This window comes from Dipodomys ordii, unplaced genomic scaffold (assembly GCF_000151885.1).
Source record: "Dipodomys ordii isolate 6190 unplaced genomic scaffold, Dord_2.0 Scaffold135, whole genome shotgun sequence".
NCBI classification, from domain to species: domain Eukaryota; kingdom Metazoa; phylum Chordata; class Mammalia; order Rodentia; family Heteromyidae; genus Dipodomys; species Dipodomys ordii.
Window position 1 is genome coordinate 1,634,132 of NW_012267351.1, and position 17,525 is coordinate 1,651,656.

The 17,525-nt window shown below is 45.8% G+C and overlaps 3 protein-coding genes across 3 annotated transcripts; all 3 read left to right on the forward strand.

Moving 5' to 3' along the window:
• The first annotated feature begins 842 nt into the window (after positions 1 to 842).
• LOC105996741 (olfactory receptor 56) lies at positions 843 to 1,792 on the forward strand. The gene has a single exon (XM_013030925.1). It carries the CDS (start codon positions 844 to 846, stop codon positions 1,789 to 1,791), a length of 948 nt encoding a protein of 315 aa, XP_012886379.1. The 5' UTR covers position 843; the 3' UTR covers position 1,792.
• A 7,217-nt stretch (positions 1,793 to 9,009) lies between these two features.
• On the forward strand, positions 9,010 to 10,375 carry LOC105996735 (olfactory receptor 56-like). The gene has a single exon (XM_013030922.1). It carries the CDS (start codon positions 9,010 to 9,012, stop codon positions 9,961 to 9,963), a length of 954 nt encoding a protein of 317 aa, XP_012886376.1. The 3' UTR covers positions 9,964 to 10,375.
• A 5,268-nt stretch (positions 10,376 to 15,643) lies between these two features.
• On the forward strand, positions 15,644 to 16,582 carry LOC105996757 (olfactory receptor 2M3-like). The gene has a single exon (XM_013030940.1). It carries the CDS (start codon positions 15,644 to 15,646, stop codon positions 16,580 to 16,582), a length of 939 nt encoding a protein of 312 aa, XP_012886394.1.
• The last annotated feature ends 943 nt before the right edge of the window (positions 16,583 to 17,525 follow it).

Consider the following 17,525-nt stretch of genomic DNA (forward strand, 5'->3'; position numbering starts at 1 on the left):
TCTTTCTGAACAATTTTTTGTCTATCCTTCCCTTGCTCTCTCCCAGTTTTCCCTTCCCGATGACAGACATACTTTCCCCAGGAAATTGGTAACCAATCCACATTTTAGAAGGATCACTGGAATTGATGTGAAAAATAAAGCCCAAGTGTTCAAAGACAGAAGCTGGGAGATCAGAAGGGAAGATTTTATGATCTAGGCAAGAGAAGATAGTAGCTTAAAACAGGGTAGTTGCTGAGACAACTCGGTTCTGAGAGTCTGTGAATCTGGGACCAAGAGGTTCTTTTTGGGAGTGTGAATCTGTGAATGAAAGAAATATTTAAATAACGATGGGTTTAACATTTTGTGTCTGCACAAAACAAAGGCCAAGAAACAATCCCAAGTCTCCACTGTCTTCCCTGATTTTAATGGATAAATTCTCTCCTATGAAGGAAATGGTTGCAAGAACTGTTAAAGATAGTTTACAAGGCAATGTAATGACAGCTACAAAGAGTCAGTGCCCTATGACAAAGCCAAGGTTTTGCCTGTAGGGGGATTGTCACACACACACACAGACACACACACACACACACACACACACACACACACACACAATTAGTTTCTACTCTTCTTGGTGTAGATCAATACACATGAATAGGTAATTCTGTGAATTAGCAGAGGTCTGACTATATCCTGAGGAAATCAATAAGTGTTCTCTTCTCTGGGCCAAATCTCATGTGTTTACCTCTGATGAATCACAAAAGATCTATCTGACCAAGGAAGAAGAATGAGATTTAGAGATTAAAGGCAGGGTCCTCATTCTCGGAATTTCTCTGTCCATATTCTCAGGTGACTGGTGGCTCAGTCATGGGAGTGTGGTTGAACCAATCAACTCTTGATGGGTTTATTCTCTTGGGCATCTTCTCTCATAGCCAGATTGATTCTGTCCTTTTCTCCATTGTTTTTGGAGTCTTCATGGTGGCCCTCTGCGGGAACATTCTCCTCATCCTTCTCATCTACACAGACCCTCGACTCCACACACCCATGTACTTCTTCCTCAGCCAGCTCTCCTTCATGGACCTCATGTTGGTCTGTGACATCGTGCCAAAGATGGCGGTCAACTTCCTGTCTGGCAGGAAGTCCATCTCCTTTGTGGGCTGTGGGGTACAAATTGGAGTTTTTGTCTCTCTCGTGGGGTCTGAGGGACTCTTGCTGGGACTCATGGCTTATGACCGCTATGTGGCCATTAGTCACCCACTACATTATCCCGTACGCATGAGCCCAAAGGTCTGTCTCCAGATTGCAGGGAGCTCCTGGGCTTTTGGGATCTTGGATGGAATGATTCAGATGGTGGCAGCCATGAGCTTTCCCTACTGTGGCTCGAGGACCGTGGATCACTTCTTCTGTGAGGTGCCAGCTTTACTGAAACTGGCCTGCGCAGACACATCCCTTTTCGATACCCTGCTTTTTGCTTGCTGCGTCTTCATGCTGCTCCTTCCCTTCTCCATCATCGTGGCCTCCTATGCTCGCATCCTGGGGGCTGTGCTCCGCATGAACTCTGCTCAGTCCCGCAAGAAGGCCCTGGCCACCTGCTCCTCCCACCTGACCGCCGTCTCCTTCTTCTATGGGGCAGCCATGTTTATCTACTTAAGGCCCAGGCGATACCGAGCTCCTAGCCATGACAAGGTGGTCTCTATCTTCTACACGGTCCTTACTCCTATGCTCAACCCCCTCATTTATAGCTTAAGAAACCGGGAGGTGATGGGGGCACTGAGGAAGGGGTTGGATCGCTGCAGGATTGGCAGCCAGCACTGAACACTAGACTGGCTGAATCTGCCTCCTCCAGTAAGTCAGTCACCCTGGGAGCATGTCTGCCTCCATACTAGTAAATGAGAAGAATGTCCACTTTTCCTTGCAGAGATCACAGGCAAATCCAAAGCCTCACGAAGGCATAATGCAGTCCATGATTGCCACTGTTGGCTTGTTTATGATATCCTTGCATTAAAGTTATCCTGTTGGGGAGGGGGAGATGGGAAGGGATGGGAAGGGGAAACAAAGGAGGAGGCAACAATGCTTGATGAGAAATGTACTCATTCCCTTGCCCATGTAATTGTAACCCCTCTGTATGGTATTTTTACAATAAAAAATTTAAAAAAAAGTTATTCTGTTAATTTCTCCTGACATCTTTTTCTTTTGTTCTAGGGCATTACCGTCTTCGTTTACATCCTTTTCTAGATTACTTAATAGATGATTCAGGCCAATAAATAGAAATACCTGATGTGGAAACTTTCTAGATGTTGACTCTCTAGAACTCTTGATTAGTTCTGAGCCTTGTCCACCCTTGTCCACTTGAGACTTCATAAACCTTATTTTAAGAAATTAAAAAAAAAGGAGGTGGGGAGGGAAGGGATGGTAAGGGAAAAACAAAGGAGGAGGTAACAATGCTCCATAGGAAATGTACTCATTACCTTACTCATGTAACTGTAACCACTCTGTACAGTATTTCTACAATAAAAAAATAAAAAAAGAAATTAAAAAAATCTTATTATTTAGATGTTCTCTCTTCAGGGACCATGTCTTCTTCATTTGTGTATTGTCAATATTTAATTCCATGCTTTCTAACTAGCAGATTCTCAATAAAACCCATTTCTTATAGAAGGAAGCATCCAATAATGCCTTCATGCTCTGCGGTTGGTTTTGTACCCTCAGAATGTAGAGAAGATCTCTAGTCTCAGATTACTGAGACACAGAGAAGCTGGTCAGCCAGTACATGTTCCTCTGGCAAGCTTTGTCAGAATGGTTCTGAAAATGCACATGGCTGGGAGGGTTTGCACAGCTACTACCAGGAAATCATGAGGAGTTATTTTTCTTTCCTTTTGCCATATAGCCTCCTTGTAATTGTTCTGTTGTTAGATCCTGATGTGAGTCTCGATGATATAAGCAGCCAGAGCTACTTGGAGAGGGCTTGGAGCGGTGAGAGTAGATTTCCCAAGCACACAGTGTAGCGCTCCAGCTACTCAGTGCCCTGCTCCATTACCCCCATTTACTCTTATTTGAACTTCCATCGAGTAGCAACAACTACACTGTGCTTCTTCCTTAAAATGTGCATGGTATTCTTCAACAGCCATAGTTCTCATAATACCTTATAATCAGCCACAATCTCATCTGAATATTATCTATCACCAATTATAGTTATTTCCTTCCTTCCTTGCTTCCTTGCTTCCTTCCTTGCTTCCTTCCTTCCTTCCTCCCTCCCTCCCTTCCTTCCTTCTTTCCTTCCTACCTTCATAACTTTTCCAGTTGTAAGGCTTGAACTTCGGGCCTGGGTGCTGTCCCTGAGGTTTTTAGCTCAAGGGTACTGCTCTACCACTTGAGCCACAGCTCTAATTTCCACACCTTGGAGCTTAACTGGAGATAAAAGTCTCTTGCCCTTTTCTGTTGAGGTTGGCTTTGAGCTGCAATATTCAGATCTCAACTTCCATAATAAGGAGGATTACAGGAATGGTTCATAGGTGCCCGACTACAGCAAACCTTTTGTGATGAGCACCACTGTCTCCTTTTTACAGAATGAGGAAACTGAGAGACAGATTAGTCAAACTCCATCTAGGCTCTTGTGACCCAGCTTAGTCTCTATCCTGTGCTCCCTTTATTTTTGAAAAACATCTAACCTGAGAGAGGGAAATTCACTCATTTGGGAGCTGACAGGAGAGCGGGCAGGATGTGGTCAGTGCTGGGACAAGCGAGCTGGTGGTGTTCATTCTGTCCTCTTGGGGACCTGCATTGAATTGCAGTAGAGCTGAACTCTGAGGTCAGAGCGTTTAAGTTGGTGACTCATTTAAAGTTTCCAAATCTTACACGAGAGCTGCCGCCTTTAGCTTAGGTCATGACAAGAGGCAGAGGGAGGGAGAGGTGTTGTTCTAGAAGATTCCAAAAGATGCCCTGTTGATGCCACCTATACATATGGCAGCATGGCTGACCCCATGATGGACCACTAACTACACAGAACAGGACATCTGTGCACTTCTTCCTAAGTGCGCCCAGAGAAGCCCTCATGACTTACTTTCCCCTTCTCTCTTCCCCTGGGACACTTGGTTGGCTGGGGTGCCTGAGATGCTCAGAGAAGTTCCCAGGAAGTTGTCTTCCCTCGGAGGTTTAATTGTGAGAGACTGGGGACAGAGGTGTGTCAGAGGAGGGGTGGTCTCTGAGGATTTGTGACAAGAGAAGCAACTCAGTCACAGCAGAGGACATAACAGTGGATGGGAGTGAGTAGGGGCAGAGAATTAGATCTCTCAGCCAGGGGCTGGCCCTGGCCCAGGGGAGGGGCTCAAGTGCAGGTGAGAAGCTCTGTGTGCCCCCTGTCCCCCCTCAGGAAGGCAGCCTTCCTCTTTTTGTGCAGGTCACTTGCACACTGCCTTCCTTTCAGATGTGGGATATTTCTATCTGTGCTCTTTCTGGAAGGCTTTTAAACTGTCTATATGTCTAATTTTTTTTCTTTTCTTTTCTTTTCTTTTTTTTTGGGTCCAGTTGTGGGTCCTGAACTCTGGGCCTGGGCGCTGTCCCTCAGCTCTTCAGCTCAAGGCTAGCGCTCTACCACTTGAGCCACAGCACCACTTCCAGCTTTTTTCTTTTTGCTTATGTGGTGCTGAGGAATCGAACCCAGGGCCTCATGCATGCAAGGCAAGCGCTCTACCACTGAGCCACCTTCCCAGCCCTCTTTGCCAGATTTTCTAGAGTTCTTTCTCTCAGCATCTGTTTTCTTCCTATTCTCATGCATTCTTCAAAACCTTTCCCACATCCTTTTTTTGTATTTCCTCTGTGTGTGTGTGTGTGTGTGTTCCAAACATCTCCATCAATTCACCATACAGGGTGGACCAGAGTTATTCTTTTTTTTTGTCGGTCGTGGGGCTTGAACTCTGGGCCTGGGCGCTGGCTCAAGGCTAGCGCTCTACCACTTGAGCTACAGCGCCACTTCCGGTTTTCTGGTGGTTTATTGGAGATAGGAGTCTCAGGGTCTCTCCTGCCCGGGCTGGCTTTGAACCGCGATCCTCAGATCTCAGCTTCCTGAGTAGCTAGGATTACAGGCGTGAGCCACCAGCGCCCGGCGGGACCAGAGTTATTCTAACTGTGAGCTTTTTGTTCTACAAATTCCTCTTTAGGTTTCCTCAGTCCCTCCTGCTTCTTTTCAGATCCAGTGAGATGGAGCTCCATCAGCTTGTTTGAACTGAGAGAGACCTGATTGCACACCTAACTCCCTGAGCAGAGCAGCGGGTCTCTGGGTGGCAGTGGGGTTCATCAGGGACATACAGCTTCTGACTGGAAGGCTGCCCACTGGGTTCCCCAGACCTGTGTCTGGTGTCATCGGATTTGTGGTTTCAGGTAATGCACTTCTTCATGTCTTCTATCTCCTTTCTAATGATCAAATCCTCAGCAGTCTGTAAGCTTGTTGACTCCATAACAATCAGTGACAATCTGTTGTTTACTATTTCTGTTGAGGTAGAGCACTCTTTCCTGATGAGATCTGACCTTTAAAATTCTGGGTTATGCCAGATGTGAGTGGCTCACACCTGTCATTCTAGTTTCTCAGGAGGCTGAGATCTGAGGACTGTGGTTCAAAGCCAGCCCAGATCTAAAGTCCAGCAGATTTATCTCCAACCAACCACCAAGAAGCCATGAGTGGAGTTATTGTTCAAATGGTTAAGTGATAGCCTTCAGCAAAAAAAGCTCAGGAATATCACAAAAGCCCCAATTTCAAGCTCTAGAGCCAACACACACTACTAGAACACACACACACACACACACACACACACACACACACACACACACACACACACTGTAATCCTTGCTGTAATCCTTTATTTCATGGCTAGAATTGGAAGAGGTCTAAACCGTCATTGTGCATGATTACCTGGGTCCCTCTGATTCTGGGGGAGTTGACTGTCACTGATAATATCTTGGTATGAATTTTGTCAGAAAGACAGTAGTAAAATCTACTCTTGCCCATCACCCACAACACCTGCACTTCTTATTCTTAGAAACAAGTCTCTGTTTTCTATTCCTGTTTTCTGTTTTCATATTCTCTTCTACACCCCTTCCTGAAGGACAGTCAGAGCTGTTCCTATTTTGATAAAACATGTTTTGATGTTTCATTCCCCTCTTCTTCCATGTCTCTGTTTTCTGTCTATGGGAGAAAGCTCTCCCATGGGTCTGATTTCCACCCTTTCTGCTTCAGAGCTCTTCCACAACATTCCCAGGTGAGCTTCTGCTGCAGTCTCTGTAGCCTACCTGAAGCCATTGCCCTGGGAAGTCTTTGTCAGGGAAATCTTGCACCTCCAATGGTAGCAACTTAGATCATCCTAGAGTGGGTCTTCCTTCATCGACCCAGATTAGTTTCTCCAGTGGATTGTTTAAAAAGCATTGGCTGAAAGGCCATCAATTCACCGGATAAGCGTCAAACGGTGTCCAAGTGCCCTACACAAACTCAGAAATTCTGATTTCTATGCACTGCAGTTGAAAATGTTTCCTTTCTATTTTACCTTCCTCTACTCCTCTTGCTCAGCACTTATTAGACGCAGACCTTCATCACAATCGTTGTCACGATGCATTGGGTATTGACTTGGCACTGGGTGTGGAGTGGAGGATTTTATCTGTGTCATCCAATGTTATCTTCCTAGCAACTGTGAGGAAGTATTTTCCAACATCCCCGGGTATTCAGAAAGAAGCTCAGGATGGTTGAGGACCATGCTCAAGGTCACACAGTGGGTGTCCCTCTCTTGCTTAGGTCATCACAGCATTTTCTAGTACTTTCCTCTTTTCTGCAGTCTCTTTGTCCTTCTATCATCTGCTGAAATCTTAGACTTGCTCTATTGAGAAAGGCCAATCGTGGCCACTGAGTATTGAGCTTTATTTTCTGTATAGACTTGCTCTATTGAGAAAGGCCAATCGTGGCCACTGAGTATTGAGCTTTATTTTCTGTATGAACCAGGCAAATGTCTGGGGCTTTTGAATTTATGATTGTAAGGCTCAGGACTACCCTGGAATATGGGTATTTTTGTCCTCTTTTTGCAAGGTTGGGGAAGTGCAAGTCTCAGTGATGATTTACTTACCCACAGAACAGAACTAATAATTGGTTGAACCATAGCTGTTTTACGTTATCTGGTAATACGTGAGGTTCCAACTCTTCACCTTGGCATGAAGGCTCAGGCTCCCCTCCACTGCTGTCCCTTTGCTCAGTCATTTGGCCTTATCTGCCCCTTCAGCAACACTGTGCTTTCTTCTCTGCCTCTTTCCCATGCCTGGATCACCTCACTGACTTCTGCATAGCCTTGGAATCACAGTTATCCTTCAGGCTCCAGGAAGCTTCTCCTGAGTTGAGCAAGCTGATTGAAAGTTCCCCCCTGGCATCCTTCAGAGCAGGCAGATTGCCCCCAGAGCACCTCTCCTGAAGGCTCCTGGCCTGCAGGTGTGAATAAATGGTACATGGAGTCTACAGACATAGCTACTCAGATCCTTTGTGCTCTGCTAATGTGTCATGGGGTTATTAGATATCTATTCCTGCAAATGTGCTTATCACCAACAGGAGAGTTAATTCAACTCCATGGTCAAAGGTGAGGCCCTTTTACTTGTCTAAAGAATCAAAGGAGATCCAGGCTCTGGTGGCTCTTGCCTGTAATCCTAGCTACTCAGGAGGCTGAGATCTGAGGATCATGGTTTGAAACCAGCCCGGGCAGGAAAGATCGAGAATCTTATCTCCAATTATCTATCAGAAAACCTGCGCCACTGTGGCTGAAGGTAGTAGAGCACTTGCATTGAGCAAAAGATGTCAGGGACAGCACCCACGCCTTGAGTTTTAGTCTTACCAGGAGCACTACCACCAACAACCAAAGAATCAAATCAATGAGCATACAAAGACCTCCCAACCACCCATCTTAGGAACTTCTGATATGGTGGATGTTCACTAGGTAATACTTGACCTATCAACATCTTTGGGATTGTAGATGCCAAGTGCTATAAGACAGAGATTAGTGAGGAGGAGGAGGGCATTGATGGAAAGAAGAAAGGAGGGTTTGGGCCTAGGAGGATAGAGTCACAACATACTGGGGGCCCAAATGGGAAACTCTTCCATCTTCTTATTTTTCTACTCTCAGCAGTTAGCATAGATCTTCTCAGACATAACAGGCGTTCAATAAATGCATGTTGAATGAATGCAGGCCTAGGCTATCTAGGCAGATTGCATGATGTCACTCACTTGCTGTAGACACATCCTGGGGAACAATGGCAAATGTACATGTATATAGGTATATAAACATACTGTATAAGCATATACCATATATGTATATGATACAAGTAATATTCTTTCTGTTTTTATTGAGGAAATAAACTTTGATTTTATTCTTTTTTTTTCTTCAGAGATAGACTAGCTTTGGCCTGTTAAGTGGTGAGGAAAGTTGAGACACAATGGGCATCCTACAATAGCTGAATCTGCTGAGTTTGTAGTCAGGCTCTTGGACCTAAGCACAGGATGGCCCAGTGGTGGGAGTGGAATCTGGGCAGGGGCAGGACATACATGTTGTCTTCATCTGTATTCCCCACAGGCTATATAGCACCTGAGGGCCTGGGGCAGCCATGAGAAAACTCAGAGGGAAGTAGCGGGTTGCAACACAAAGTCTGCTATCCACAGTCTTTCCAATTAGGATGGGAAGACTTAGAGGGTCAGCTCTCACTTGAGCGTTGATGTTCCAGATGTCTGAGGACCCATGCCAACATTGGAACCAGGAGCTCTCTGTCCCTCTGCCTGCATGCCCACTTCACTCAGGGACCCATTCCCTAGTGATCCCCTCCTTTCTGGTCTGTTCTACCATCTGGGTGATTATTTCTTATCCACTTGGGAAATGAGTGTTTGGGGAAGGGTCCAGAGCTGCTGTGTTTGCTGGCTTCTGATGGCAGGATCCTGATTCAAGTACTGTAATGCTAAATGTTGTAACCGCCCTGCTTGCAGATCTCAGGCCTTGCTCCAGTGAACCCTGTGCAGGAACAATGGGCTGGCAGGGTAACCAGACTCTCATCTCCCACTTCATCCTCCTGGGCCTCTTCGGCCACTCACCATTACACCTCTTCCTCTTCTGCATCATCATGCTCATGTTTGTGGTGGCCCTGTCTGGTAATGGGCTCATGATCGTCCTCATCAATACAGACTCCCGGCTGCACAGCCCCATGTACTTCTTCCTCAGCTGGCTGTCGCTGATGGACCTCATGCTCATCTCCACCATTGTGCCCCGCATGGCTGCCGACTTCCTGCGAGGTGGGGGTGCCATCTCCTTCACGGGCTGTGGACTGCAGATCCTCTTCTTCCTTACTCTCCTGGGTGATGAGTGCTTCCTGCTGGCGTTCATGGCCTATGACCGCTATGTGGCCATCAGCAACCCCCTGAGGTACTCGGTGGTCATGAGCCGCCGTGTCTGCTGGCTCATGGTGGCAGGATCCTGGCTCTTTGGCCTGGTGGATGGGTTGATCCAGGCGGTCTTCACACTCCGCTTCCCCTACTGTGGCTCCCAGGAGATTGACCATTTCTTCTGTGAGGTTCCTGCTGTGCTTAAACTGGCCTGTGCTGACACCTCCCTCTATGAAACCATGATCTATGTCTGCTGCGTCCTCATGCTGCTCCTGCCTTTCTCTGTCATCTCTGCCTCCTACCTGCGCATCTTGGTAGCAGTGCTCCGCATGCGGTCTACAGAAGGCCGGCAGAAAGCCTTTGCCACCTGCTCTTCCCACATGATGGTGGTCTCCCTCTTTTATGGGGCAGCCATGATCACCTACATGAGGCCACAGGCCTACCACTCTTCCAAGCAGGACAAGGTGGTGTCTGCCTTCTACACCATGATCACCCCCATGCTCAATCCTCTCATCTACAGTCTGAGAAACAAAGAAGTGACTGGGGCTCTGAGGAAACTCCTGGGAAAGTGTCCCTGTGTGGGCAGGGTGGGAGATTGAGGTTGGGGTCTGATGATATGGATTCTGCTATGTGGGAACCTGGATTCGCCAACTCTAGTTTGACTGGAAGAAAACCAGATATGCCCCACAGAACAACCAACCAACCAAGCAGAATACCAGTTCCATCCATCACTTCATGCTGAGTCCCACTGATGTGAAAGAAAGGCTGGGCCTATCAAGGTTACCAAGAATAGATGATCAAAGCTCCTCATCTAACAGATGCTGCTTGACAAAGTCAAGAAGGGACAGTGTCTCTCTCCAGGAATATCTATGGCTGAGAAAATCCACATTCATTACAGTCATGTTCTCCTTTCTATTTGAAGGCTGCCTGCATCTCATTAGTGATCCTGAAAGACAATGCCAGCTCTAGGCTCTCAATTAGGTTCACCTGAGGAATCATTAAAAAACAATTTCCTATGCTCAGTTTTGCTTCCTTACCTGTCTTCTCCCTATCTACCATATGTGTTGATCTGGAGAGCTCTTTCCAATAAAATTCTTGGCATAAAATCTGTTTCTCTCTGCTTCTGGAAAACCTGATCTGTGTGACACACAGAAATTCAGGACCAATGGTAACCTAGGATTCGCTGCATAAGGTCATGTTGCATGTACTGACTCTATTACTTGGGCACCATGGAGCCCCTTCCAGGCACTGTTGGCATGAGAGAGTCTCAGAAATGCTATCATAGAGACACCCATCAAAATCTTAAGGGAAGAGTTACAGACACATATGTCCACAGGGACTACTGGAAGGTCTCAAGGAAAGGAGGTGTTGGGCAGACATGGACAAATGGGACACCCACCCCTTGAATAAAACCATTTGCTTTCTCTTCTCTAGGTAGGATAGGTGATCTTAAAGGTTGAGGAGAAGATTCAGTAAATGTTGGGTACAGGAGAAGCAACCAGAATGTATTCATTAGTGTCTTTTCCATTAATCTAATGAAATACCCGAAGCAGGGCACTTCATTGGAAAAAAAGAGTGAAGCAAGGTAGTCTAGGGAAAATAAGGCATGGTGAAGGCTACTCAGAAACCTAGAAGTACTGTCTTTGCTTCTAAGAGAGACAACTGGATGCATTCCTTACCTCAGGACTTAGCATCTGTTTTGGAGCAGGATGCATGCTTTCCTGGAAGGAATGCCCAAAGAAAAACTAGGAACTTAGAAGGGGTATAATTGAGAGCAAAGATAAATACTTATCTTTAAGTCAGACCCCCTGCCTTATCATATAAATACCCCACCCCATGTCAAATAACTCAGTGTCTCTCCCTTTGAGAGCACCCATACTCGTGTTAGTGTGTGCTTCTGCCTTCTTCCTTGTCTGTTGTCTGCATGCCAACTTGTCTGTTCGCTTTATTGAGTATTGTCTACTCAAGAAAGCTCCTTCAGGTTTTCTTAGCATTGTGACTTGCCCGGAAATTCTTATTCTGTGACCAAAGTCAAGGACCCTAAGTAAAGAGTCCCCAGCTTTTCACACACACACACACACACAAAAGAGTCTTCAGCTTTTAGAGAAAAACTCCACAAACCCTCACCATTATCTGGATAAATAGGACACCCATCCAAGGGGATTATTCATTTATCTCCTAGTTCTGGAGTTTTACAGCCATGGTACTAACATCAGCTAGGGTCCAATGAAGATCTGGTGCTGTGTTAGAGAAAGTACATGCTGATGAAAGAGTCTGGGTGGCCAGTCGAGAAGACAGAGAGAAGTTCAAGTGTTAGGTTTGGGTTTTCACAATGCCTTGCTCTATGAGAACTCATTCCTGAAAGCGAACATTCCTCACCAAGGGCATTGGCTCCCCAGCACCCAATCTACCTATAGATGACTAAGCCACGCTTCTTAATGCTCTCATAACCTCACTGAAGGCCAAACCTAGAACCTTTGGTGGATAAACCACATCCAAAGTATCGCAGAGGATCTTGGAGTGGGGATCTGGGAAAGGCAAAGGAGAGGAGGATTAAGAAAGCGCCACAGTATACCAGAACACAGAGGAACAGGCCTTCAGAATACATCTGGTATCTCCACCATTTTCTGCGATAGAATCTTAGATCTCCACCTCTGTGTTGACCACAGGAGCCTATTTTCAGAAACCGTGCCCAGAGAGCTTACATCACGAGAACTTTCTGTGCTGTTTTCTTCATTTTTAAATGTGACCAGAGTTAGTTCTGAGGAGTGACCGTTTGGAAAAGAGTCCTTGGCATTGGAAGAGAGTGGTTGTTGAACTCTCCTTCGCCCCTCCCACTCCCTCAGCTGGGGAGATAGAGCGTGAGTAGGTTGTTTATGGTAGGAAGAAACAATGGGAAGAGTTAGGTGGGACCCAGGAAGCAAACTTTCCACTGCTCCTTCCTTCTCGGTATTTCCATTCAAGGAAGCGAAGGAACAACAACACCAAGATAAAAAAAAAACTTTCCCAGAATTATTCATTGTGAGACCGGGACTTAAATAGAAGGAAACCGATGTCTGATGATAATCTGATGGTTTGCTTCTACATTAGACAGAAGCAAGGTATGTCGATGTGGACTTCATGTCTAACTTATAGTCATTACTGACATCTTCCATTCTGTTTTTGACGGCATTTAGTGGTGTCACTGAGATGATAGGATCGGGGGACACAGGAAGGTATCACTTGAGATTGGTATGTGCCACAAGACCATCTAAGTTGACTAGTAAGGCTGAAGGGCACACTGTTTCAGGTTTATCCCATAGTTGAAAAAAATCTGACATTTTTTTCCTTTTGTTACTTAAGTAACCATCTAAGTTGACTAGTCTATGTTTATACACCTCTCCCTTTTCAAAAATTCATTTGACAATGGCTTCTGAATTAATTAGAACTCTATATCCCTTCTTAAACACATCACTAATGTAGCCAGAACAGAACACATTACTAATGTAGCCTAAACAGAAAAGGAACAAGACACCGATGCAAAACTGCAAGGTGCTTTTTGTAAGACTGTGGTGATTGAGGGGTGTTCACATGGGAAACCATTGAACTATTTGTCTGGGTAACCTCAGACCTACACTGACAGGATTTCTTCAGTTGTAGCTTTAGTGACCTGGAGTGAGAGTTGAGAGTAGCCAAGTCTCTTCCCTTTGCTTACAGAAAAGGGAACACACACACACACACACACACACACACACACACACACACATACATTATATATTCCATATATAATATATATTTATAATATGTATATTTCCTTTATATAGTATATATTATGTTTAATTATGGAAAAAGAAATACAATAACAGAAGCAGAGAGTAATTGAAGATGTCATCCCGTTGGCTTTAAAGACAGAAGAAAGGGCCAGAAGCTAAAGCATACAGGCCAACATTAGAAGCTGGGAAAGAAACAGATTCTCAAGAAAGCACCCATCTCCCAACATCTCCATTTCACTTCTGACCTCCAACACTGTGAAGAGAATAAAACTGTGGGACTTTAAGTCACCAAGCCTTTGGTCATTTGCATGACAGCAGCCACAAGAAACCAACAGGCTTGAAGGCATCCTAGGACCCGTGGGAGAAGTTTCCTTCTATCTGCCCAAGGTTCCTTGGAATCAGCTGACAAGAGAAGGTTAAATGGGAGAAAAAGATATCCACATGGATGAGCATGTACCTGCAGACAAATCACAGCATGGGTGACCAGCCACTGGTCCACCGTAACTTAACTGACGGGCGCCATGTTCTCCTATCCATTAGTAAAACTCCCAGAGGATAGATAGATAGTCATTTCTGGCATTCAATGGTGGTCTTGGGGTAAAGCAAGGGAGAAGATGCTGCTTAGGGAAGTAAGATCCCCTGGGGGACTCTCTTTCCTTCATTTAATAAGAGTCTAGGGTATTTTTCAAAGTCAGGGCTATGAGGAGTGAACTTTGTCCTGAAGCCAACTCATTATTTCAGTTTCCTTGTTGGTGTGAAGCGTCTGTTGATTCCCTGGGCTCATTAAGACCGAGGTTTGGTGTCCCCAGGTATCTTTCCTGTCACAAGAGGTAGAAACCTAGGACTGGGGGGATCATTATGAATTTTTGCAAGAAACAGAAAGAAAAACCTCTTGGATGGTTAGTTGTGTATATTTAGATTTGGATCCCTGGGGCTCAGGGGAGCATGTGTATAAAGTAACCTACTCAAGACCATCACTTGCTCCTGCATTGCCCACGGCTGGATTTGTTGGGTGACGTGGAAGGTGAACTTTGTCATCGATTGGGTTGGGGGTGGTTGGTGTTGAGTTGTCGAGGAAGGGCCTGACACAGGAGGGACTGCAGGTGTCCAGGACCTGGGAGAGCTGGTCTCATTTCTGGCTTCAGGCTCCACTCTCTGGAGACTGTCAGTCTGAATGTGGACACACTTCCTGGCTGCCAACTGGTAAAAGTTGCCGGTACCACAAACCAGGATGATGATAATCTTTTAGTGTTTGATAGTGAAATGATTATCGTTGTTCACTGGCGCCCAGGTTCTAGATTGAGTTCCAAAGCTGAGGAGATCAGTTGAGTCCCAGCTTCATCCTGGCCTATGGGAATGTTCAGCCAAAATCTGATTTTATCTCCCTACTCTGTATCCAACTCTTTCTATTGGCCTGTCTTTGTAATTTCCTGCAGCCCAGGCTTTTCCCAGCTTCTGACTCGACACGGCTTAAGTGTTCTGTGTACAGATTGTTCTAAACCTGTGCATGCATGTGCCTGTGTCAGCTCACCCCAGAAGCTTGTAAAAAAAAATAAATGACAAGGTTATATATCCAGAGCCGGTGAAGCAGAATCCAGTAGGGCTGACGAAGGTATTTGAAGGATAAAATATATTCTTCAATATCCCAGAGACATAGTATGCATGTAAACACCAGTTTTCCTCTTGCTTCTTTTCTTCCGCCCTTCTTTGGAAATAGTTTCAATATGCTTTATTATCTTTCTGTGACAGTCTTCTCAGTTTCTAAGAAGAGCTATATTTGTTTTTTAGATTTTTTTGTCATTATTAAAACAGAGTTTATATAGACCAGGTTGGCCTTGAACTTTTACTCCTCATGCTTCAGCCTCCAAATGCTAGGATTATTGGGTGTGTGCTACCGATTGTGGCTATTGATTTATTTATTGTCCTGGGGCTTGAACTCAGGCCCTGGGCACTGTCCTTGAGATTTTGTGCTCAAGGCTAGTGCTCTACCACGTGAGCCAAGGTGTGTGTGTGTGTGTGTGTGTGTGTTGTGTAGTTAAATGAAGATCAAGAGTCTCAAAAACTTTCCTGCCCAGGCTGGCTTCAAACTATGATACTCAGATCTCATCCTCTTGAGTAGCTAGTGTTACAGGCTACTTGGTTATGTTTTTGAGACAGATGTTCTTGGGTCAGAAAGCTGGAAAGATATTTAAAGTTTTTAAAGATTTATATATATTTCAGAAGCAGGGAGAGATTATAAATTTTAGAACTCTGGGCCTGGGCGCTGTCCCTCAGCGCTTCAGCTCAAGGCTAGCACTCTACCACTTTGAGCCACAGCAGCACTCCTAGTTTTCTGAGTGGTTCATTGGAGAAAAGAGTCTCATGGACTTTCCTGCCTGGGCTGGCTTTGAACCGCGATCCTCAGATCTCAGCCTCCTGAGTAGCTAGGATGACAGGCGTGAACCACCGGCACCCAGCTAAAGGTTTATTTTTTTATGCTGTGGAGGTGCCATGTAAACTGTTGTTTGTTTGTGTGTTTCTCAGGGTCATGGCCATTGAGCTCTGGAACCATACCCTCCTGCCTGACTTCATCCTCAAAGGCCTGTTCAGCCACTCACCACATGACATCTTCTTCTTTTCCCTGGTCCTTCTGGCCTTTGCAGCCACCCTGGCTGGCAATATCCTCCTCCTGCTGCTCATCCAGGCCGACAGGCATCTGCACACGCCTATGTACGTCTTCCTCAGCCAGCTCTCCATCATGGACTTGACTCTGATGTGTGCTGTGGTGCCCAAGATGGCGGTCAACTTCCTCTCAGGCCGGAAGTCTATCTCTCGGGGAGGCTGTGGGGCACAGATCTTCCTGGTGGTCACGGTTGGAGGAGCTGAGTGTTTCCTCTTGGCCATCATGGCCTATGACCGGTATGTGGCGGTCTGTTCCCCACTGCGGTACCCTGTGCTCATGAACTGGAAGGTCTGCTTTGTGCTGGCCTTGGCATGCTGGGCGGGTGGGGTGACCGATGGCGTGATTGATGTGGGTATGGTCTTTAGCTTCCCCTACTGTCACTCTCTGGAAGTGGACCACTTCTTCTGTGAGGTCCCTGCCCTGCTGCGCCTTTCCTGTGCTGACACCTCTCTCTTTGAAGACCTCATCTATGCGTGCTGTGTGGTCATGCTGCTGTTGCCTCTTGGGGTCATTGTGGCTTCCTACATCCGGGTCCTCATGGCAGTGATCAAGATGCCCTCCACCGAGGGGAAGCAGAAAGCTCTGAACACTTGTTCCTCCCACCTGGCTGTGGTGGGCCTCTATTATGGCGGAGCTATCTTCAGCTACATGCAGAGAGCCTCAGCCAGGACACCTGTGGGTGACAGGGCTACCTCCATCTTCTACACCATCCTCACCCCGGTTCTCAACCCGCTCATTTACAGCCTGAGGAATAGGGAGGTAGCCAGGGCCCTGAGAAAGATGCTGAGGAGGAATGGAGTGTAGGCATTACTCCTGTCCTTTTCTCTGGCTTCCCCTCTGTCTTCCTTTCCTCTGCCTAGACTCTTCTACCATAGCCATTTCTCTTCTTTGTGCTCATCCATCTACCATGGACAGTGAGAGCAAAGCTTTGCACTGTATAATCTGTAAACACTTACAATTCTTGAGAGGAAGATAGCAGTGGAATGGTACTTGGTCACCATGAATCTTATATGGAGGAATCAAAGCCCATGATAAACTCAGGAATCAGAATTCATTGTTTCCATCCTCCTTCAGGTGGAGAGACAGAGCCTTTCTTTGGGATGATCTCTTAAAAGCAAGCCAAGACAACCAGTATTTATTTAGTCTATTCCAAAGACCCTTATTGTTGAAAAGAGTTTCAAAATCTGATTTAGCCAGAATAAGTCTTCCCTGGGAAATAGGACTCATTTTAGTTTTGTAAACATCTGGTAAAATGCCAGTGCAAGTGAGGTACCTGTGTTTTATTTACATCAGGACAATGCAATTTTTGTCTTTTTAAATTTTTCCTGACTTGTTTCAGAAGCAGCACAGTCTTGGCTGAGGTGAGAGTCTTTTCTGTTGGTGTAGTTGTAGTTCATTAAAGGATGTGGGAAATTAAAAAAAAATTGAGCCAAGAGTGGGATTCGATTCAGAACCCATTTGTTCACGCAGTAGCTGCCACATGACCTTGGGCAAGGTCACTTCTCTGTGGGATTCATGATATTCTTCTGTATCATTACAGCTACTGATAAAGCTAAGTCTGATGTTTCTTGGCGCTCACTCATTACTGATTACTTCCTGTGAAACTCCATTTTTTTTGTGTGTTCCCGTGTTATTAAGAAATGGAAATATAGGGGGCTGGGAAGGTGGCTCAGTGGTAGAGCGCTTGCCTTGCATGCATGAGGCCCTGGGTTCCATTCCTCAGCACTACATAAGCAAAAAGAAAAAA